This window comes from Neovison vison, chromosome 3 (assembly GCF_020171115.1).
Source record: "Neovison vison isolate M4711 chromosome 3, ASM_NN_V1, whole genome shotgun sequence".
Classification (NCBI taxonomy): domain Eukaryota; kingdom Metazoa; phylum Chordata; class Mammalia; order Carnivora; family Mustelidae; genus Neogale; species Neogale vison.
In genome coordinates this window covers 196656926-196681567 of record NC_058093.1, presented here as the reverse complement: position 1 = coordinate 196681567, position 24642 = coordinate 196656926, and the positions used below count along the sequence as shown (strand labels likewise).

General features: G+C 49.2%; 1 protein-coding gene across 1 annotated transcript in view; it reads right to left on the bottom strand.

Annotated features, from left to right (window-relative positions):
- The window catches only part of CFAP251 (cilia and flagella associated protein 251), a 63150-nt gene that overhangs the window by 6923 nt on the left and 31585 nt on the right, over positions 1 to 24642 (bottom strand). The window contains exons 15-18 of the mRNA XM_044243422.1: positions 22978 to 23092; positions 22170 to 22333; positions 17925 to 18015; positions 17571 to 17714 (exon numbers count right to left, since the gene is read on the bottom strand). Of these exons, the coding sequence (XP_044099357.1) occupies positions 17571 to 17714; positions 17925 to 18015; positions 22170 to 22333; positions 22978 to 23092 (514 nt within the window). The remainder of the gene's footprint in view (positions 1 to 17570; positions 17715 to 17924; positions 18016 to 22169; positions 22334 to 22977; positions 23093 to 24642) is intronic.

Below are 24642 nucleotides of genomic sequence, written 5' to 3'. Positions count from 1 at the left end.
ATGACCTGAGCCAAAGGCAGATGCTTAAGACTGAGCCACACAGGCGCCCCTAGGAATGGTCTTTAGACACAACGTCATTCATTACAGATACGAACAAACTTTAAATGATACTACATAAGTAACTTTAAGTAGTAACATTTTCTTTTTTTTTTTTTAAAGATTTTATTTATTTATTTGACAGAGAGAAATCACAAGTAGACGGAGAGGCAGGCAGAGAGAGAGAGAGGGAAGCAGGCTCCCCGCTGAGCAGAGAGCCTGATGCGGGACTCGATCCCAGGACCCTGAGATCATGACCTGAGCCAAAGGCAGCGGCTTTAACACACTGAGCCACCCAGGCGCCCCAGTGGTAACATTTTCAACTGGAGCACTTATTTAGTTTATATTATGTACAACTGCAAGTTATGTATAATTTTATGTATACATAAAACACTACCCAGGATAACATTATTTATATTTTTTTACTGTATTAATTATAATTGTATTATAAACATGTGCTACTATTTAACTATGAGCCAGTAGAGACTAGGGCTCAAAGTTTGACCGTTGATGATAGACCTAGGTTCAAATCCTGACTTTCCCACTTTCTTTCTGAACTGACTCAGTTTCCTCATCTTGAAAAAGGGGGTAACGGAGTTTTGAATGTATTTATTTGAATGTATTTAAGGTGCTAAACATTAATGCCTAATACATTGTAAGCTCTCAAAAGGCGGTAACTATTCTGGTGATTATTATACTGTCTATGCCCTTGCTAATTACGACCCATGTAATTATTATATAAATTATAATTTATAGTTACGTAAAGTATATGTACAACTTATAATTACATAAATAATATACACAATAAATATGAATTATAAACGTCATACACGATTTAACTCAATTCCGAAATAGAAGACTAACCCAAAAACAACAAAAAGGAGCTCTAAAGCGGGAGTTACTCATACCCAGAGTGTTCGTTCATACTCCGCGAACGTTCTCAGCACAAACCGAGGAGGTGATTCACCTCTTTACCCTCTTTTCCCATGCGACTGATCAAGGATCACTGCTCGAAAAGCACCGAGCTGGCAGTTAGGGCACCCTTGACATCTCTTTCCTGAGCCTCCTTTGCAAGCGTGAGTTGAAAAGACAGACTTCGCTGCATGTCGAGACAAAGTTCACGCTGGGAGAGGAGCCCCGGAGACAGAATGGAAGGCTGTGAGCCTTCCCCGAGCCCCAGAGCGAGGCCGGGCTGGGGAGGAGCAGAGGCTCCCGCCACCCTGCCCCAAGCACCAGGCTTCTGCCAGGCTTCTGCCAGGCCTTTTATCAGCATTCTGGCCCTTCCTCTGCGAAGACTGTGTTTCATTTGGTTCACTCAAGCAGATTTCAACAGATCCCTTCCCAGAGATCCTGATTTCATTCATCGGGGTTGGGGGGGCAGTATAAGCAGTATAAGCCGTCATATTTTTTAAAAGCTTCCCAGGGGATCTGCATGCATAGCCAAGGTTGAGAGGCACAGCTTCAAATCAGGGATGCTCAAGCTTTGTCAGGAGGTCAACAGGACCAGGAGGGCTTATTTTAAAAAACACTGCAGGTCCCGCCCCTGGAGTTTCTGATTCAGTGAATCTGGCTGTTGCGGGCCGGGGTGGGGGGGTTGGTGCAGAGAGTCTGACTTTCTTAACAAGTCTCCAGGTGAGGCCAGCACTGCTGGCTTGGCCGGGAGGGGCACCTCTTTGGGAACAACTGCTCTTAGACCACAGAGCTTGGGCAGAGGGAAGACACCAGCCCCCAGAAGAATTGGGACCTGGCTTGGGGTGTTCAGTAGAGAGGCGCGTTGTAGGGACCCAGAGAAGTAAGAAAGGGAGAATTTTTCTTAAAATACACAAAGGTCTTCTTTAAAATAAACACTTGCGGGCACCTGGGTGGCTCAGTCGGTTAAGCGACTGCCTTCAGCTCAGGTCATGATTCTGGGGTCCTGGGATCGAGTCCCACATCAGGTTCCCCCTGCTCTGTGGGGAGCCTGCTTCTCCCTCTTCTGCCTGCTACTCCCCACTCCCCATCTTGTGCTCTCTCTCTCTCTCTCTCTCTGTGTCAAATAAACAAATAAAATCTTTAAAAATAAATAAATAAAATAACCACTTGCTGCCCTCGTTGTTTTAGTTCAGTTTAGTAGCAGTAACTGAGCATTTGGTTTCGTGCTAGGTGAATGGAAAGCAAGCCACTTAATTATGACGAGAACAGCCCTGCACTCCGGGACTTCTCAGGTGGCAAATATTTATTAAACACCTGCTAGGTGCCAAGCCCTGGTCTGGGCGCTGTGAAGAGACAACGTACACGGAGAGTGAACCAAAAGGAAGGTCTTTCACTGCGGTTTGGTTCTCAGCCCTGGCTGCCCACGAAGCACCCCTGGGGGGGCTTTCCTCATCAGCCGAGCCCAGACTCCCCTCCTAGATTCACTGCTCAGAAGGGCGGCCCGGCACCGGCACGAGTGACTTAATCTGTTTGGATTCCGTGGCTCTCAGACCTTCGGTGCCAAACGCAGGTGCTCGGCTGCAGAAGCCCTCAGCGAGGTGGGCCTGGGAAGGCCTCATGGAGGAGGTGGATGGGGAGGTTGGCCAGCGAGGATCCAGCCAGTCTAAGGTGAGCGGGAGCACGTGTGAGGAGGGGGCGTCAGCGGGGGCTGCGTGAGAGCAGCTCCCCCAAGCCCCTCCCACATCTCCTGTCACTGTTGGAACCACCACTGACAAATGAAGCGGCTTAAAGCACACGAGCTGGTCTCCTTGTTCTCAAGGTCAGAAGTCTGCCATGGGTCTGAAGAGCCAACATGAAGGTGTGCGTGGGGCTGCGTTCTTTCTGGAAGCTCTAGTGGAGAATCTGCTTGTGTTGCCCTTCAGCTTCTAGAGGTGCCACTGTTCCTTGGCCCTTAATCTGCTTGTGTTGCCCTTCAGCTTCTAGAGGTGCCACTGTTCCTTGGCCCTTGGCCCTTCCATCTTCAAAGCCAGCAGCCTCATCACGAGCTCTGGCGTCTCCTTCCCTTCTCATGCCTCCTCCTCTGACCCCGACCTCTTGGCTCCCTCTTCTAAAGACCCTTGTGATTACACCAGGTCCGCCAGATTATCCAGGATAATCTCCCATCTCAAGAGCCTTAATTTAATCATACTTGTGACATTCTCTTGCCATGTGAGGTAGTGTATGTATTCACAGGTTGCAGGAATGAAGACACAGACCCCTCTGGGGGGTATTATCCCTCCTGCCACCCGGCCGGCGGGTCGGGATTCCCATGAGGCACCGAGAACCTTGGTGCTATCGGCAGGTCAGAAGTGGCACACTGGCAGGGTTTGTGTGGGACTTCCAGAATTAGGAGATTTCATATAGAAATCTAGCTTTCAGGGGCACCTGGGTGGCTCAGTGGGTTAAGCCTCTGCCTTTGGCTCAGGTCATGATTTCAGGATCCTGGGATCGAGTCCCGCATCAGGCTCTCTGCTCAGCAGGGAGCCTGCTTCCCTCCTCTCTCTCTGCCTGTCTCTCTGTCTACTTGTGATCTCTGTCAAATAAATAAAATCTTAAAAAAAAAAAAAAGAAATCTAGCTTTCAGACTTCTCTTGGAAAGTCAGAGGAGTCTGATGATGGTAGGCCTGCATTTCCAGACGCAGACCTGAGAAGAAACCATCCCTGTTACAGAGAGGGGTTCTCAGGCAGGGACACCACGGTATCCAGGCAAGAGGGTCCCCCTCTGGTTAACCCCCTCCTCAAAGGAGTCTTGGGGCCATAGGAGGTCCCCACCTAGATGCCCTTCCCTCCATCACAGCCCATGCTCTGGGAACCCGGAACCCCAGGACTACCCCCCACCCCCAAATAACCCAAGCCCACTTCCAGGGCCTGCAGGTCTCCTGAAGTCTTCCTCCGAGAGGGACCTGCACTGTGACCACGCCCAAGGGGCTGAAGGCTGGCCAAGGAGGGAGCCGGGCGGGAAGACAGGCAGTTGTCACTGGCCTGGCCCTCCTCATGTCGCCCGTCCAAGTGGGAAATGCAAGGAGACCCAGAATCTGAAGGAGCCCAAGTCAGAGGGAGAACTGTCAGGGCAGAGTATTAACAGCTTGCTGCTTGGTTTGTAACTTCCCAGGCTTAGCCACGCGGTGCCTGGGCTTCTGCAGGCCCTGCTGTGTGGCCCGTGATGGAAGGGAGACCCGGTCCTGGTGGCCTGGGTCCCCTTGCTCAGGCTTGTTTTACTCTGCCTCGGTCATTCACTCCCATGGCAGCAGAAAGCCACCAATGGCCTTAGCACCGTTTTCTACTCACATTTTCTAGCCTCCCTGTGAGGCAGAGAGGAACACGCGACATTTGAGCGCAGGCCTCCCTCGGTGGACAAGCAGGCTGCTGGCTGCTGGCACGCCTCTGTTTCTCTTGTGCTGGTTTCTCGGGCTCGCACGGCCTGGAGGACTCTCCGTCTGCTCAGGCCCCCCGACCCCCGTCCCCCGCCTCAGGGTGCCCTCTACTGCAGCCCCAGCAGATGCCGAGGAGCCCACTGTCCCCATGCGTGTCGTCACCGGGGACCCTCTCCTGGGGCCCCGGGCAGGGAAGGAGGGCGCTGGGGAGGAGGCTGCCAGGCCTGGCAGCCCCTCTGCACACTTGCATCTGGAGACACCTCCGCTATTTATGCTGGGCTCCGTGACTCACGACCGCTCCCTGCTTCCTCCAGGAACTATATTTGGACGGCGGCTGCCTTTCTCCAGGAGTGAGATGGGCCACACCCGCGGGACCCAGTGGCAGGGTCAGGCCAGCCCTTGGTGCTTAGCCTCCATGCTCGCTCTCTCCCTGCCGTCTGCGGTGAGGGGGGCCCAGAAACGAGAGCACTGCCCACTGGGGGCCCCTTAGGAGGGCCTTCCCCCAGGCCCTCATCAGAGCCCCAAGGTCAAACACTTCCAGGCTCGCCCTCCAGGAAACGGCTTTAAAATCTAAATGTCAAGTCCTCCAGCTTGTCCCAGACCCACAGTCGAGGGTTTGTCAGTCAAGCGCTCACCGCTCTTCAAAGTCCTGCTTCCTTGTAGCTACCCAGAAACATGCACCCAGAAACTGGTTCAGGCCAAGAAATAGTAAATAGAGACTAATCTGGCCGTTCCTCAAACATGGGAGTTATTGATACGGCAATTCTACCCCCCAGGTACGGAGGCACGAGAAATTAAAACCCAGATTTTGTACACAAATATCCATAGCGGCGTTACTCATAAGAGTCAAAATGTGGAAACCACCCAAATGTCCATCATTCGATGAATGAAAAAACGCGACACATCCATATGAATGAACGGAATATTATTCAGTTACAAAGAGGAAGGAAGCGTGGACACCTGCTACAACCCGGAGGAAACTTGCAAACGTGATTCTCCGGTGAGGGAAGCCAGACACAAAAGACCGCATAGTGCATGAGGCCATCGCTATGAAAAGTCCAGAACAGGCAAATGCATAGAGGCAGGAAGGAGACGGGTGGGTGCCGGAAGCGGGGAGGTGGGAGTGGGGACCGTATTTGGTGGGTCACCGTATTATGTGCGCTAATGGGTGTGGGGTTTCTTTTTAGGGTGATAACGTGCTCTGGGATTAGACAGCGGTGACGGCTGCACAACTCTGTGAACTAAAAGCCATTTCCAATGCATGAACTGTAGGGGATGGGATAGAGCTCCACAAAAGTTGTCAAAAATAAAGAAAAATAATGGGAGGTGAAGTCATGGCAAAGGCAAGTAACAAAGCAAATAACACTCATATTTTTTTGAATATGTTTTCCACCATTGCATTTTTGCAATCATAAAACCAATAAAGATTAGTACACGCTTGTTATAAAAAAATTCAAGCAAAGATATATAAGGAGAAAAGAGATATAAAACGAAATAAAATGCCCTGTAATTCCCCACCCCTCAGCTATAACCAGCATTCAATGTCGCGATTTTTAGGTTTTTTTTTTTTTTCCTTGTTCGCACTAATGAGTACGTGTAGAAACAGAACCTGGGAAGCCCCACTTCCCCATCTGTAAAATGGAGACCATAAAAGCATCTTCCTGCCGGAGGGTTAGACACCAGCGGAGTTGGCATAAAACTGGGCGTGTGGCAAGAGCCCCAGAGAGAAGGGCCTGGCTGTTGCTGGTGGTGCCGGTGTTATGGTATTGCCATCCCCTGCACTCTTTTTTTAGCGGTTGCGTGATATTTCGGGATTTCTTTCTTTAAATGCATTAAAGTGTGAACAACAGAAATTATTTTGTCTGACCCTGATCTCTCTGCAGGGGCACACACTGCTCCCTGGTATAGGGGCTCTCAGCTGACCGGGAAGTCCTCCCTAGAGCACTGGGCCACAGAAGGAACTCCTGACATTTCTGTTTCAGAGCAAACCCAACATGTTGAGGGCTTCTTTTCTACGTGCAAATCTCCCAATTCCCATGGGGTCTTGATCGGGGCAGACACTGTGCCCATGACCGCTGGTTCAGATTTCTCCTCCTTGCATGGGGAAAGCTGCGCTGGTTGGCCACGGGCCCTCCATCCCAGCTGGGACCATGGTTTAGCCACAAGATTAGCACAAAGGGCTTTGGGAGGATTTGTTTATCTTCCTGGGTTTTGTTCTAGATACAAAAGCAACACAAGCCACTTGCTTGTAGCTAAGAAAAATTAAAACATTACAGAACTGTATATTGTAAGTCCCCTTCCCCATATAACCACAACTGTCTTCTAAGGAGGGTAGAAACTACTAAATGGGTAATTTTTCATTTATAGACCCTCAAGATGGGCTTGCGTTGCAGGTTTGGACACAGAAGCTAAGAAAGCCAAACTGCCATGGCTAACACAAGGAGAACGTGGCGTTCCTGGGCGTGCACCAGGACAGAGGGGGAGCAGAGCACGGAGTCGCGCGTGGGATGTAGGCCAGCAAGGAAGCCCCTGTCAGAGTGACTGGCAGGACTGGGAGAAACGTCTAAAAGCAGTTTCTGATACATTACTGGGAAATCCAGGTCTGTGTCTCTTTCTGATGATTCCCAAATTTTCAAGCAAGTTGTCTTCCACGAGTGGGCTTTGTGTTTTTGTGGAAACTGAGGAATGAGCTGAGTGTCAGGTCTGGAATGACGTGGGGTAGATAGAGTCTGCACACACACATGGGAGCCCCCAGGGGAGCCCCAAAACCCTGACTCTCATGGACCAGAGCCAGGTTCCAGCTGGTACCAGAGGCCCCTGCTGACACGGGCTTATGTGCACAAAGTGGGAAGTAAAAATTCTCCCAAAGCCCACCCCTCAGAAGTCAATGTTGTTAAGCATTTGGGGCGTGGTCTTGCAGAGTTTTGCTAGGCATGTACGAATATCTAAATTATTATTAATGAAATGAGCTCATGCTTTACACATGGTTTTGTGACTTGCCCTTTTCCCTTTAATCACAAATCCTGTACATGCTTTTTGAGTCAAAAAACGTTGGTCATGGGGCACCTGGGTGGCTCAGTGGGTTAAAGCCTCTCCCTTAGCCCAGATCATGGTCTCAGGGACCCAGGATCGAGCCCTGCCTGCATCGGGCTCTCCGCTCTGTGGGGAGCCTGCTTCTCCCTCTCCCTCTGCCACTCCCCCTGCTTGTGTTCTTTCTCTGTCAACTATATAAATAAAATCTTTACCCAAAAAAATTTTTTTTAAAGTTAAGTGATTGTTTATTCCTAAATATTCCTAAAAACACTAAGTTCCTAATCTATCAAATGCTACTGCTGATTACCCTGAAATGAAATAATAATGTCAGGGATTCTCCTTCCCTGTTGTCTTTGTGCCAAATCTGACCAAAGCCCATCACCCCTTCCCTCCTTCATTCATCTGACCAACATTTGCAGAGTGTCCCTTATGTGAACACTTGCCAGACACATCCCCCTCTGCTCACATTTATAGAACTAAGTGGTGACCCAACTGTTAACTCAATGCGAAAACCTATCAGGATTGAACAAGGAGTGCTCTGCAAGCAAAACAGAAACGTTGCCACCAGTAAGCATGTGACTTGCCATGTGACGCACAGGCAAGTCCCCAACAGGGCACTCCAGAGTCCTGCAGGAAAAGAAAATGATGAAGCTAGAAGATGAAACTTTGTCCTGTGTATACTTTGTCCTGTGTGTACATTTTCCTGTAGAAAACCGTGACGCCGAAGTTTTGGTTCCTTCTATCACATTACAACCGGTGCAAACAGTTCATTTAAAAAATGAAGATCTAGGGGCGCCTGGGTGGCTCAGTGGGTTAAGCCGTTGCCTTCGGCTCAGGTCATGATCTCAGGGTCCTGGGATCGAGTCCCACATCAGGCTCTCTGCTCAGCAGGGAGCCTGCTTCCTCCTCTCTCTCTGCCTGCCTCTCTGCCTACTTGTGATCTCTCTCTGTCAAATAAATAAATAAAATCTTTTAAAAAAATAAAAAATGAAGATCTATAAGTAGAGTAGTCCCTCCCTGACCACACTTTGGCTGTATTATGCCCAAGTACAGCGCTCTGCAAAGGATGGGAAGGGTTAGGAATTTGCAGGGAGGGTTATATTCTTGTGTACTTTGGTTTCAATTTACCACACTGACTAGATTCAAGTCTAGTGACATAAGAGAAATATAAGTAACGTATAGCCTGGATGGGGGGGGGCACTGGTGTGAACCTCTGTGACTGTGTCTTTTATGGAACCAAGTGCTGAAGTATTCTGCTAGCTCTGTGTCCTTCCTGAGGCTTCTCGGGGGCGGGGGAACAGCTGCATCTTAATGGGAAATGTTTCATTAACCACAACGAAGCCTGAATTTGAAAGTTTCAAAGCCCTGAAGACGTTCTTATGGAAGTCCCTATAAATCTAATGTGAAAACAAAAGACCAAAAAGTTTTCAGATAGAAACAGACTCATCAGCTCGTGAGGTCTGCACACTGATGTGTCCACATCTGGGCCAGGGGCCTTTGGAAAACATCTCCAGAGAGTGAGTGTGTTTATTTAGGCGGAAGGAAAACCCTGGAGGCCAAGGGATTTATGAAGACCTCCCAGGGGGCACTGAAACTCTCCTTTGTGACAGAGAGGAGAGAGGTCTCCAACAGCCATTGGAAACTATACAATTGCCATTTCCACTTCTTTTTGTGTATAGCTGAGGCTCGATGCCACTTTACATTTGCTGCAGACTAATGTTTTTTTTCTGGGGACGGTTTACTCATCAGCAAGACCTGGAGAGGGTGTTAGGTCTTAGTATGCTTTGCCAGTGACTGGCTGGCTGAGGACCTTCATTCACGGCACGAGCTTGCTTCCACAGGAAGCAGGAAAAGGCTGGTCACTCTGTGCCCTCCATCTGTCTGTAGCACCTCATGTGGTAGGCAGCGAGGGTCACAGAGGCTAAACACCAAGAATTCCCTTACCAGCCAAGCAGGACTGCCGAGGACACATTTAAATGAGCTTAGGGCTGAAAATCAAGGATCCCGAAGGAGGGGTGCGTGGCTGGCTGCCAGTAGAGCATGTGACTCTTGATCTCAGGGTTGTGAGTTTGAGCTTCACACTGAGGGTGTAGAGCTTACAAGAAAGAAGGAAGGAAGGAAAGAAGGAAGGAAGGAGAAGGAGGGAAGGAAAGAGAGAGAGGAAGGGAGGGAGGGAGGAAGGAAGGGGGAAAGGAAAAGAAAAAAAAAAAATCCCTTAAAAAAAATCCTGAATGAGAAAACTGCTATCAGGTTGATGACTTTCGGTCACTTATGCAAAGCGCCTTTACCAGATGAGTCAAGGAAATAAGAAACTGGTTTTAGAAAGGAAATTGTGAGCCAAGAACCACACAGTCAGAGAAGCACTGGTCCTGAGGTCTTTCACAAGCTCCCGTCCAGAGACGAGGACGCGATGATGAAAACAATGATACTCGATGTTATTTTCCAAACGTTTAACGCGCCGTGGCCTATGCTACGTAGATGCACGGTCACTCTTCAGTCACCGATCCCAGGAGGTGGGCGCTACTACTACTCCAGCTTCACAGATGAGGAAACAGAGACTTGGAGACATCAGGGGCGCGACCCCATCGCGCGGGTGCCCAGTGGCTCCAGGCAAGGGGTCGGCCCTGGGGCCACCTGACGCGGGAGGTGCTGCCTCCCTACACGGACGCCTTGAACCAGAGAGATATCCGATGCCCGCCCGCAGGACATGCGTGGCGGTGAACCGGAGACACCTACAGGGGTGGAAGAGAGACCCTCTCCCCGGCTAGATGACGGAGTAAGGGACACCCCAGTTCCAGAGGCCTCCCTGTGAAGTAAGAGTACGTGGCACCTGCTTCAGAACAGGCCAAAGGTGCAGAGGAAGTTGGTGGGTCTGGATGTAACAGGGGCTGGTAATTGTTGAAGCTGACTGATGGGCACACGACAGTTTATTACACTATTTTCTCTGCTTTTATCTGTTAGGAATTTTCTAAAATAAAAAGTTAAAAATAAGTAAAAGAGGGGCTGTCTCATGTACCTCTTAAACAGAACATGCCGTGTGCCGTGTTGACAGGAAATATGAAAGTGAGAAAAGGGGCTAATCAGTAGCTACTCTGTGTGGCACGGGGTGTGGGGGGTCCTTAGACCCACGTCTGTCAGTCCTCGAAATAACGCTGGAGGTGCCAGCTCCCACCAGCCTCGTCTGACAGACGCGGTCACAGGAACTCAGACTCTCTCTGACATGACTTGCAAGGGGTCAGCAAGGCCAGCCAGGTTCTGGGTCCCACACTTCCTATCAACGTTCGCGTTTCCCCTTCCTCAGTCTGGAAAGCGATATGCCAGCCAGTCACCCCAAGAAGATGGGGCTTAACTTAAGATGAGTGCGTGGGAAAAAAACGGAGAAGACGAACCACAGATACAATAAAGATGATGAAATACAGAGAGGGGGAGGGCAGAACCCAGGTGAGAAGTCAAAAGCAGTTATTTCCAAAGTGAAAAAAGAAAGAGGTTTCTCTAATCAGTCCAGTTGGGGGGTGCCGTCCCGCTTGTGTTCACCTCACTTCCCAATGTCCAGGAACTTCCCAAAGCCTCAGAATCATGGACCCATTTTTTTCCCTCTGCAGAATTCCATCTAAAGTCCACTCCTGTCGCCCCAGGGTCCTCGTGGTCAAGGTGCCTGACCCTGCCTCTGACTCACGGGAGCATCCAGGCCTGGCTACCCTGAGGAGTGCCTGCCCCAAGGACAGCGGGAGGAGGCTGGGGGCAATGTCCGGGGCTCTGGAGTTGTGCCTGCTGCACATGGGCCCAAGGACCTACTACGTTTACAAAGCAACACGGAGAAAGGAGAAGCCTGGGGGGGGACGATGCTTCCCGGCAGCAGCATGTGGGCCTAACCTAGGTCATTCTGGGCATTACCTCTACCTCTAGACTTGGAATCCTGCGAACCAAAAACTAGTCCACATTAGGTTTCGGTAACCTGTGACCAAAGGAGGGTCCTGACTAATAATCCTGTTTTGCTTTGTCTCATCCTTCGTTGAGCAGGAGCGGCCCTGGGAAACACCTCACCGGGCCAGTGTTCCAAGGCAGCTGTTTACAGCCAGCCCGGGGAGGGGGAAATGCAGACTCCCAGACCCCCTGCTTGGAGAGTCTGACCAGCTCGGTCCAGGATGGGCCCGGGAATCTGTTCTTCCTTAAGTGCCCCTCGTACTTCTGAGGCAGTTTGCTGGTTTGGGAACTGGCCGTTCGAAGGAACGTGCTTTGGAAGTGCAGCTCTCTGTAACACTTTTATGTGGGTTGCACAAACTTTCACCATAGTCGCTGCCATTTCTGGGCATAGTTGCTGCCATTTCTGGGCATGTACTTTTACAAAATGTACATTGGTCAAAAGGCCTTTTGAGGAGCTCAGAAAACCCGCTGTGTGGAAGGCACTCATTCAAGTCTCTGCATGGGTCTCTGGGCCCTCAGAGCTCGTTTTTCCCGATGCTATTTGGAGAATAAAAGTCACCTTCTGGTCAGACCCAGAGTACACGGAAACAGGTGGTTCTAGGTGCGCCAGGAGAAGTAACGGGGACCACAGCTTCCCTCCCTGAAATGCACCCAGCCAGCAATGTGGGCACCACAGCGGAGCTGGGTTTCAGGCCTTCTGTGTGCCTGATGGTGGGCTGCGAAAAGCGACATTTTTGGAAAGCTGCTTGGCAGTGGAGCCTTGAAGTTCCTATTCTCTGACCCAGTAATTCTATTTCTAGGACTTGGAGACTGGAAAATAATCCGAGGAGTATGCAAAAACTGGAACCAGAGATGTTCATTGCAGCCATTCTCAGACAGCTGAACACTTCAGACAACCGATGTGTCTGTCAGCTGGGGACTGGTTCAGTTAAGTACACAGCCTGTCAAAAGCACGTCATCTACATCAAACCCAAAAGCTTCCGCGCAGGCATAGAAATTAGCAAAATGAAAAGGTGACCTACGGCATGCGGGAAAATATTTGCAAACCACATCTCTGATAAGGGGTTGCTACCTAAATACATAGGGAACTCACACAACCCAGCAGCAAAACAAACAAACAAACAAAATACCCCAATTTATAACTGGGCCAAAGACCTGAATAAGTATTTTTCCAAAAAAAGATATTCAAACGTGAAAATGTCCTCGACATTACTCATCGTCAGGGAAAGACAAGTCAAAGCTGTAATGAGCTATCACCTCCCACCTGTTAGAACGGCTATCCTCAAAGACAAAAGGTAAGTGCTGGCAAGGATGTGGGGAGAAATGGACCCTTGTGCACTGTTGGTGGGAATAAACACAGAAAATGTGATTTCTGGCTATATAATGGAATATTATTCAGCCATAAAAAAGAAAGAAATTCTGCCACTTAGGACATGAATAAAACTATAAAACTCGAGGGCATTTTACTAAGTGAAGTAAGTCAGACCGAGAAAGACATGTATGTGGAATCTAAAAAAAGAAACCCCAAACTCATAGAAACACAAAATAGACAGTGGTTGCCAGGGTACAAACTTTCAGTGACAAGATGAAAAAGTCCTGGAGAATATTACACGCAGCATGATGACTATAGTTAACAATCCTGTATTGTATATTTATGTGAAAGCTGCTAGAGGGGCACCCGGGTGGCTCAGTCCTTAAGTGTCTGCCTTCGGCTCAGGTCATGATCCAGGGTCCTGGGATCAAGCCCCGCATTGGGGTCTCCACTCGGCGGAAGCCTTCTTCTCCCTCTCCCACTCCCCATGCTTGTGTTCCCTCTCTCAGTCAAACAAATAAAATCTTTGAAAAAAAGAAAGCTGCTAGAAAGTAGGTTTTAAAAGTTCTTACCAAGATCCCAAATGCCCATTGACTGATGTGGCATATATACACACAGTGGAATATTACTCAGCCATCAAAAAGAATGAAATCTTGCCACTTGCGGTGCCATGAATGGAGCTACAGTGTTACTATGCTCAGTGAAATAAGTCAGTCAGAGAAAGACAAATACCATATGATTTCACTCATCTGTAGAATTTAAGAAACAGATGAACACATGGGAATGGGAAAAAAAGAAGGAGAGAGGGAAACAAACCATAAGAGACTCTTTTTTTTTTTTAAAGAATTTATTTATTTATTTGACAGAGAGAGATCACAAGTAGGCAGAGAGGCAGGCAGAGAGAGAGGAGGAAGCAGGCTCCCTGCTGAGCAGAGAGCCCGATGCGGGACTCGATCCCAGGACCCTGGGATCATGACCCGAGCAGAAGGCAGAGGCTTAACCCACTGAGCCACCCAGGCACCCCTATAAGAGACTCTTAATGACAGAGAACAAACTGAGGGTTGATGGAGGGAGTAGGGTGGGGGATGGGACAGAAGGGGGTGGGGGGTTGGGCATTAAGGAGGGCACCAGTTGTGATGAGCACTGGGTGTTGTATGTAAGTGATGAACCACTGAATTCTACTCTTCAAACTAATATTATATTAAATGTGAACTAACTAGAATTTAAATAAAAATTTGAGAAAGGGACACCTGGGTGGCTCAGTTGGTTAAGCAGCTGTCTGGTCATGATCAGGTCATGATCCCAGCACCCTCGAGTCCCACATCGGGCTCCTTGCTCAGCAGGGAGCCTGCTTCTCCCTCTGCCTCTGCCTGCCATTCTGTCTGCCTGTGCTCGCTCTCTCTCCCTCTCTCTCTCTGATAAATAAATAAAATCTTTAAAAAAAATTTGAGAAAAGAAAAAATAAATAGATAAAAGTTTCTTGCCACACACACACACACACACAAATGTAACTGTGTGAGGTGATAGATATGTTAACTAAACTTATTGTGGTGATCATTTTGCAATAATACATATATAAATAATACATATATAAAAGCACTACACTAATAGGGACGCCTGGGTGGCGCAGTTGGTTGAACGACTGCCTCCGGCTCAGGGCGTGATACTGGAGTCCCGGGATCGAGTCCCACATCAGGCTCCCAGCTCCATGGGGAGTTTGCTTCGCTCTCTGACCTTCTCCTCGCTCATTCTCTCTCTCACTGTCTCTCTCTCTCAAATAAATAAAATAAAATCTTTAAAAAAAAAAAGCACTACACTATATATTTGCAACTATATAAGGCTATATGTCAATTATATCTCAATAAAGGTAGGGGGGAAAGTATACTGTCTGGGAATTTTTACTATCATGCTCACAAAAAAATAGTTACTAAGAATGTTGATATACATATATCCATATATACACATATATACCTATATACACCCACAAATCCTTACATCTACACATGCATATCTGTAAACTGTTGATATACATGGACATATACATGTATATACCATATAATGCCAATTTTTTATTTTAAAATAGAGATGTATCTATATCCATATATAAAACAACAGAAGGGGGCGCCTGGGTGGCTCAGTGGGTTAAGCCTCTGCCTTTGGCTCAGATCATGATCTCAGGGTCCTGGGATCGAGTCCTGCATTGGGCTCCCTGCTCGGCAGGGAGCCTGCTTCCTCCTCTCTCTCCCTCTCTCTGCCTACTTGTGATCTCTCTCTGTCAAATAAATAAATAAAATCTTTAAAAAAAACCAACAAACAGAAGGAAGTCCACCAAAATGTGAACAGTGATCATCTCTGAGGAATTTCTATTTCTTTTTTATAGTTCTATTTTCTAAATCAGAAAAAGTTATAAAATTAAGATATGTCTGCCAAGGGCGCCTGGGTGGCTCAGTGGTTTAAGCCGCTGCCTTCGGCTCAGGTCATGATCTCGGGGTCTTGGGATCGAGTCCCACATCGGGCTCTCTGCTCAGCAGGGAGTCTGCTTCCTCCTCTCTCTCTGCCTACTTGTGATCTCTCTCTCTGTCAAATAAATAAACAAAAAATCTTAAAAAAAAAAAAAAAAGATATGTCCGCCAAAGGCAAGGGCAGCAGGGGCAAAAATGAACTATTGGGACTTCATCAAGATCAAAAGCTTTTGCACAGCAAAGGAAAGAGTCAACAAAACCAAAGACAACCGACAGGATGGGATATGATATTTGCAAATGACATATCAGATAAAGGGCTAGTATCCAAAATCTATAAAGAACTTATCAAACATGGGCACCTGGGTGGCTCAGTTGGTAAAGTGACTGCCTTAGGCTCAGGTCACGATCCCGGATTCCCGGGATCGAGTCCCACATCGGGCTCCCAGCTCCATGGGGAGTCTGTTTCTCCCTCTGACCCCCCACCTCATGCTCTCTCTCACTCTCCCTCTCTCAAATAAATAACTAAAATCGTTAAAAATTTTTAAAAAAAGAACTTACCAAACTCAACAGCCAAAGAACAAATAATCCAATTAAGAAATGGGCAGAAGACATGAACAGAAATTTTGGCAAACAAGACATCCAAATGGCCAACATACGCATGAAAAAGTGCTCAACATCACTCGGCATGAGGGAAATACAAATCAAAACCACAGTGAGATACCACCTCACACCAGTCAGAATGGCTAAAATTAACAAGTCAGGAAATGACAGATACTGGCGAGGATGCGGAGAAAGGGAAACCCTCCTGCACTGTTGGTGGGAATGCAAGCTGGTGCAGCCACTCTGGAAAACAGTATGGAGGTTCCTCAAATAGTTGAAAATAGAGCTACCCTAAAACCCAGCAATCGCACTACTGGGTATTTACCCTAAAGATACAGATGTAGTGATCCGAAGGGGCACGTTCACCGAATATTTATAGCAACAATGTCCTTAAGAGTCAAACTATGGAAAGAATCTAGATGTCCATCAACAGATGAATGGATGAAGAAGATGTGGTATGTATATATATAATGGAATACTATGCAGCCATCAAAAGAAATGAAATCTTGCCATTTGTGATGATGTGGATGGAACTAGAGGGTATTACGCTTAGTGAAATAAGTCAATCAGAGAAAGGCAATTATCATATGATCTCTCTGATATGAGGAACTTGAGGGGCAGGGGATAGAGAGGGATAAAATGAAACAAGATGGGATCAGGACGGAGACAAACCATAAGAGACTCTTAATCTCAGGAAACAAAATGAGGGTTGCTGGGGGGTTGAAGGGGAGGGATAGGGTGGCCAGATGATGGACACTGGGGAGGGTATGTGCTATGGTGAGTGCTGTGAAGTGTGTAAGCCTGATGACTCACAGACCTGTACCCCTAAAGCAAATAATATATTATGTATTAATAAAAAACAAAGATATGTCCTTTAAAAATCATGTTTTCAGGAGAACCTAGGTGGCTCAGGTAGTTAAGCATCTGCCTTCAGCACAGATCATGATCTCAGGGTCCTGGGACTGAGCCCCGCCTCAGGCTCCCTATTGGGTGGGGTGTCTGTTTCTCCCCGTGCCCTTCCCCCCACTCATGCTCTCGCTCTCTCTCTCTTTCTCTGCTTTCTTTCAAATAAATAAATAATCTTTTTTAAAAATCATGTTTTCAAAGAATTACTAATAAATGCAAAATGGTTAGAACAGCAAGTGGAAATATAGAATAAAAATATGTATTCAACATGGTACCCATTCGTTTTTTAAAATTTTATGTAACTGTTACGTCTGTGTATGTGGGATTATAAGTAATTATGTTCTTCATTCCACTTGTGTACCTTTCCCAAACTTCCCATGATGAAAATGTGGTAACCTTTCGCGTCTGAAGGAAAACCCAGTCAAGTGCACTGTGAGTCACACGCGGTCACTAGGACGACCATTTTCCCTGCGGTGCTTCTGGTCCCTGGGAGCCCCGCGCAGCTGGAATGTGTTTTGTGAGGGTCATGAGGACTGATGGCTTCTTCTGAGCTCCACGGCCCAGCATGAGCGCCCACCTCCCAGCGGCACCCCATTCACACAGGCTGGGGTGGACAGCAAGTACGCCCCGAAAATCACCCCAACACCCGTAATGAGCTCTCCCTCCGTGCTCAACCCTGCACCCCATGATTCACACCCATCACCTCCTCGAGCTCAGCGCAGGCCCCGTCTGTCTAATTCCAAAACCCGAGCGCTTACCCGGGTCACACTCCGGTAAGGAGTAAGACTTTCCGGAATATCTTTATGGTAAGTCTGTTTCTAAGGAGCATGTCTGGTATGCCCAGAACCTTCTTTCTGATCCGTTTATGTAAGAATGATGTGAAATTTTTAGCTTGACCTATAACTGTTGTTCCCAGAGGTTGTTTTCATAAATAACGGGTCCCATCGCGGCTCTTGTTTTCTTTGTACCTACCTTCTCTTCCGACGGGTAAAAGCCAATTGCCCTCATGACAAAAGGAAGCTCTGACAGGCAAATGTGTTCCGACACCTTTCTGGTCTCCATTGTATCAATACCTTGACTACGGAGCTGAGAATAGTAAAAATAGTCTTCCAGCTCCTACGTGGAAATAAAATGGAAACACAACACACATTTTGGCTTCAGTCTGAAGCATCCATTAGGACTCCAAGGGCATTTTCTAGAAAAGTACATTTCGAGCTCAGTGGGGGAAAGAGATTGGGAAAAAAGCGAGAAGGTTCACCCCAGGCACATTTGTTTTACAAACATAACTAGATGTTACCAGCAAGTGTTTACTCTGAGGACAATTACCCTGTAGAATTTTCCTTCCCTGCCACCAGCCACCAGACCATAGAACGGGGTCAAGTCTTCGCCCCCAAGAGAAACAGCCGCGTCCAGCGCCCTAGAACAGTAACAGAAACACGGATGTTAGAAGGCGCGAGCACAGGTCAGCCAGTGTCGCCTGGCACCGCGGGCCTCACAGGGCATTACAGGGCCCGGACAATTAGGTGCTCTAGAAATCTGTTAGGAAGGTTCCCTCGAAAATGAGGCTGAAAACGACAAATCCCATCGCCATGCAGAATCTGATGGTACAGGGCACCCGCCTTAATGACAGTGATGCTCTCTCGCTGGTGACAGGGCAGGCACCTGGCAATTTCTCTGCAGTGTTTGGGGAGCATGGCTCTCCCGAGGGAGGGAGGGAGGGAGGGAGGGAGGGCCCCTGTGTGCTGAACCCACAGTCCTCCCCAGCAGAGCAGCTGCGCTCGTAACATGAGCTCTGCATATGGCCGGAGCCAAAAACCGGGATAAGTGCAGGTACGCTGCCAACACTAATTGCTTCCATAAAAACTTGGGAGGCCACCAGGGACCCACGCCAGTCAGATAAAAATAACCCTCTGCTCTCTAACTTGGGGTCAGGCTTTCTAAAAATAGGCACTGTAAATGGTAAGAAAACCTACTTTTTGTATGAGACTGACTTTGCCCCATACAAAATACACGTAATACGAAGTCATCGTAAGAATCCACTAACTGGATTTCTGCTAATCAGGCCATTAGCCTCTTTGTGGGGTTATTAAAACACACGTCAGTGTAGACCACAGCGGCGAAGTGGTTTAAGTATCCAGAATCTGGAGTCGAAGGGACGTGATCTGGACGATCACGGGCGAGTGACAGCCTCCCTGAGCTCCTGTTTCCTCATCTGTAGAATGGGAATGATTACAGGCCTGCCTCACGGGGTGGTTGTGGAAATGGACTGAAGCCCCATAAAGGGCTGGACGGACACGAAGCCCTCCGTTCTCCTGCGAGGAGCGTCTGTTAAGGTGTGCTGTTGAATCCGAAAGCCCAGGTGTGAGTCCCAGCCTCTCCACTGACTCCAGTGCCTGGGAGAGTCCTTTAACACCGGGGAGCTGGTTTCTGGACACATGGGGATGCCGTGTGGGGAGACCAGTCGTTCCTGCCTCCCAGGATGGCTGTGAGATGAAATCAGCAGCGCACAGAAGACAGGCGGCACAGGGCCCGGCCCAGAGAAGGCTCGGTACGAGGGAGTTAGGGTTATTCTTCTCTGTTGAATGGGGTGTCAGTATACACCGACGTCTTTCTTCAAATAGCCTCTTACCAGGCCCTGCATAAGCAGGCAGCGTTGGTGTCTGGGGGGGGGGGCTGTGTGTTCTCCAGGTGGGTCCGAGGCCCCCTCTGAAGCAGGGACCAGCCCCCCCCACTCCCAGCTCTCTCTCCGCCCTTATATTTGTCATGGAGGCAGGTGTTTAGCTGAGAGGGCCTCCCCATCTGTGACATCTGGGCATTGCCCAGGATCTGTGGGAGGCCACTTTTAGCCATGTGGCTTGGGAACAGGGCCAGGTGAAGACCAGAAGTGACGCAGAGGAGCCTGTCACTACGAGGAGTGCCTGGGAACAGCTTCCTGGTGGTCAGGACTGTCCTGCACCTCCTGCTTCCTGGCCACTGCCAACAGACATGGGACAGCCAGAGGGACAGGACTGGGGTGGTCCAACTGGAGCCAGGGAAAGAGACCCACTGTCTGTGTGGTACGAGCAACAGCTTGTGGGATCTGAGGACTGTCAGCGGCCGTGTTCGCGCTGGGTGACAAAATCCAGGTGTACGAGAACAAAGCCCACAGCAGAGCCGGGCAGAGAGCGAATGCTGAGCGCACACCGTTCCGGCTCTCCCCGCAGGACGGACCGAAAGATGCCCAAGACCGTTTCATGAATTCCCCTTTGTGCTTAAGCTGGGTCTCTAATGCTTGCAACAAAAAAGGGGGTCATTAGGGCACAAAGGGAAGCACATTTATAGAAAACCTACTGTGTGCTGAGACATACAGACAGTACTTCCGGGAAATGAGCTCAGTCAGGAGAGGCAGCAAGTACTGTGACACGTGGTTAAGTGTTCACAAATGCTCCCCAGGGGAGGAGGCACGGGGGCAGGGAGAACAGCAGCGGTGGTAACCTTTACTCTCAAAATGGTGATGGTATTCCCATTTAACAGATGGAGAAACTAAGACCCAGGAGTTAAGGGACTAGCCTGAGGTCATGCCACAAGCAGGCAGGAAAGGTAGTATTTAAATTGGGTCTTTCTGCTCCTATCTGAGCACAGCAGCAGGACTAGAGGTGGGTGTGAGGTTGAGCATCAAAAGTAAAGGGGGGTTTTAAAACAGGTGCCAGACAAGGGAAGGGGGGGCATGCCAGCAAAGACAGGGCAAAGGCCGAGTATGTGTGGACTGAACTTTAGGAGAAGATGCCAGGGAGGGAGGGGTGTGCCCCGGAGAAGGGCGATGTGCTGCAGGGATGGTATCTGGCCCAGGAGCACACGGATGAAAATCGTGGGAACGTGAGAGGGTGCAGGGTCTTAGTTTCGCCCTATGACTTCCCCTGGTAGGCCAGCAGGGAATTGTGTTTGTTTACTTGTTTAGCATTGTTACATTTCTTCCCATTAGTGAAGCACTGAACATATTAAGACACCAGAAGCAGCAATGAAGTGCTAATTAGTTTATAACGATCCTTTGTCCCCACAACAGATTAAATTGAAATTCTCAGAAGCCTGGACTCTGGCCAGGCCCAGGAAAGCCATTGGAAAGCTGGTGCCTTTTTTTTTTTTCCCCTTTTAATCTCTACCATGATTATGGAGAAGAGGACAAAATGAAAAGGAGGAGATTTTGTTCTGTCCCCAGGGTGTTGCTCACTCCCACTGTCCCAGGTGACAGACTAGCTACCTAGGAATCAAGCAGCTCCGTCTGGGCACACCATCGGGAAGTGCTTTTCAATGCGCGAGCTCACCTCTAGCTTCTAAATTCCCACGTTCCCAAGATCTGCTGTCTTAGCTGAAGGCAGAGGTGAAGGTCAGAGCTCCTCATGCAGTCTGAAACCAGCATGTACCTACAGCAGATCTACCTGGCTCTTCCTTGTTTTTTTTTTTTTTTTTTTAATATTTTATTTATTTATTTGACAGAGAGAGAGAGAGATCACAAGTAGGCAGAGAGGCAGGCAGAGAGAGGAAGGGAAGCAGGCTCCCTGCTGAGCAGAGAGCCCGATGCGGGCTCGATCCCAGGACCCTGGGATCATGACCTGAGCCGAAGGCAGAGGCTTCAACCCACTGAGTCACCCAGGCGCTCCTTCCTGCCCCTGTTGAAGAAGCTTCGATGTCTGCCATAAAAGCGAGATGTGCACTTGGCACATGAATCGAAGGAAGGAAGGATTCTCTGGGAGGGAAGGGGCCTCCGAGCTGTCGGCACCCAGCTTTTGAGTGTGACGCCGTGAGGCAGGAGACTCTCTGAGAGGCAGGGGCTGGGAAAATGTGCTCAGGGGTGGGAACAGGCTCTGCCCTGTGGCAGCTCAGTGAATCTGGGTAGACTGCTGTAGCACTCGCCCCCTTTTTCAGTAAGGCTCTTTAATAAGCCCTTCATAAATAGGAGAGAGAAACCAGTTAATGTACTGAGCCCCTAGCTCTGCGTTATTCAATCCTTACAAGAATCCAATAAAAGTCCGTATTACTATCCGCCTCCCCCCACCCCTCCTGCATTTCACAGGCAAGGACTCTAACAAGCAGTTGCAAAACAGGTCCTGGGTGTCACAGCCGGCAGAAAGGAGGCTCCACACCCGAACCCATGTCTCTTTGACCTCAAAGTCCGAGTACTCAGTGGTGTTCAAGCCTGGACCTCTCCGGCCTCACCCAAGGCAGTCTCAGCTCAGGCCAGGTGGGTCAGAAGAGCAGACTGGAAACACATGTTACTAAGAATACTATTGCTGTCACACAGGCTTTGGAGATTTGGGCAGGATCTTTCTAGCTGGCGTGAATCTGCAGATGACAGTACGACCCGTGCGGGAACAAGGCGGAGCCACGCTGGCTTCACTGCAACCCCCCTCGGTCCCTGAAGCAGAACAGTAACCTCCTGTCTGCGCACACATATAGGCAGATGTTGTGGGGGAACAACCCAAAGGCTGGGCCCGAAGTAGGGGCCCGACACCAGTCTGCTGTGGCTGGTTAAAAACAGGGGGTCTACCGCGGACACCTTCCTTGTGGGGTCGAGCTTCTCGCCTGGTCACTTACCTTAAGTTGATTTCCCACTGTACCACTGATCGGTCCTGTCCTCCTGCCGTGAAGGCCCAGCAGCCGTCATAGGAAAGGGCCATTCCCGCCACCCCACTGGGATGACATATGATGGCAGCTGTCTTGTGTGGATTGCCATCAACTGGTAAGATCTGAAGTCCAACCTAGAGCGAACAGGTCATTGGAAATTCAGATTCAGATGACTGGGCCCCAAGCTCAGGTCTGGCACGTCCGCGCATCCCCTCTAGTGCGGTTTACTGGAAGGGCCTATGCGTCTGGAACCACCTCAGTGTGTGCCAGCCTGTTTCATAGGGTTGGGGGTTCACACACACACACACACACACACACCCCTGTAGGGTCGTCCCTCAGGAGAGATGCCAGGTAGCAACACAGGAAGGAAACTTTTAATGGTCTTCCTGGCCAGATGTCCAAAGTTTTCCAGGAGAGTACTAGAATCCTATGATTTTGTGCTTTTCAACAGATTATTAAACATAGAACCAAGTGTAGCTAGTTTGCACGTCTTTATGAGATTTTTCCATGTCAATAAATTGGAAAGAAAAAAAATCCTTTGGTGACCCTGTGTCTTCATGGGAGTATAGAAAATGCAGTAACTCTGCTCAGAAATGCTTCCTAAGACTCAATTTTCACTCGTTTAATGGCAATTTTCAGGATCACTGTAGACTGGGAGGAAATAGGTCATAGCTAGGCTATGACCTCTGGTATCCTGGAGTCTGATCCTCGTCGGGGCGGACTGCTACCCAAACCACACAGAGCCATCTCCCGGAGGCAGAGAGCCAAGGGCTGATACCTTGTCCCTGTTAATAAACACCATGTAGCGTTTCTGCAGTTCCAAGGTGCTTTTCACCGGGAGGATTTGTATCTGCTCAATGGGAGAACCAAAAACCGGCCCGAGAAGCGTCTTTCTGCATGAGAAAAAAAAAAAAGAAAAAGAAACACTTTTTTTTTTTTTTTGAATTCCACAAATCTGAACGTAGGCTCCCTGACGAGCTACCTTTCATGAGACCGCACACGTTTTGCATTCTCAATTTCCTGTCCTGTCACTCAGCAAAGAACCTCTCTTTCAGCCGCTGCTAACAGCCGCCATAAATGAGGGGCAACAGCTCCAAACAGTAAATGCTCCAGGGAAAGTTTGATTGTGAAGAATGCTTTCCGTGGTGGAGGCTCTGACTTTCCTCCTTGACAGCTGAGTGAAGGGAACATTATGCCTCGAGAACGTGTATAGGAAAAAGGGACGGGGAAAACGCAGTGAGGAAGTGGCACACGTTGGCGGGGTGTAGGGAGACACCCGTCTCCCAGGGGCAGCCCAAGAGATCAGAATGAGGGGCTGCCCACGGCTCCAGACCCCTGACATACATGCACCTGACTCCAGGGGCAACACACAGACTTCCAAAACACTGTCTGTGAAAATAACTGTGATGAATCATACCCCGGCAATGGTCAGGCTTCTTTAGCTCAGACTCTGCTAGGAATCTGATCCCAGGCGAGGCTCCGGGACATCACCTGCAGCCCAGACAGGAGCTTCAGGACCCCTGGCTCCCAAAGGCACCTTCTGAGGTCTCGGAGGCGTCCTGCTGTGTTTAATTCTTAAACTTCTTCTTCCTTTTTTTTTTTTTTTTTAAGATTTATTTGACAGAGAGAGATCACAAGTAGGCAGAGAAGCAGACCAGGGTTGGGGGGGAAGCGGGCTCCCCACCGAGCAGAGAGCCCGATGTGGGGCTCGATCCCAGGACCCTGAGATCATGACCTGAGCCAAAGGCAGAGGCTTTAACCCACTGAGCCACCCAGGCACCTCGTGCTTTATTTAACTCTTAATTATGAATCCTTTTTGCTTTTTATCAGGGCCCACGAGATTCACTTCATAGCCTATGAGAGCTGGATCTTCTCCCATGTGACGTCAGTGGCTATTGCAAACTTTTTATATGATAAGCCCCTCGTTGTTTAGATAGGTTTTCTCCCTGGGGCCCCCATGCCCAGCCCGTGTCTGGCGGGGACAGTACACACCCCAGGCGTGTGCACTGACTAAATGAAGCGCAGATCCATTAAGCAGTCTTTTTTAAGGCCCTCCTGTGCCAGGCTCTATGTGAGGGGCTCGGGACACACCCGTGAGTGAGGTTTAGTCACTGCCACTGAGCTCACAGCCTGACAAGAGATGACAGACACGGAAGCACCGTGAGGGGAGAGGTGTAGGAACGCGCGAGTGCAGGGCCCCGAGACTGCTCTGAGGAGGGAGACGTGCGAGCTGGGTCTGCAGTGGTAAGCTGGGAAGGTAGAGAATATGGAAGAGGCAGACAACAGGCAGCAAACAGAGGTGGCACAAGGCCGCAGGAAGTGGGTTGTGAAGAAAACGTAAAGGGGCAGGAGCGGGAGGAGGAGAGCAGTGAGCTGGGCAAGGGGCCAGGGCCAGCTGTGAGAGTGCCACGGGCAGGGGGCAGTCAGGTTGGTGATCCGCGGT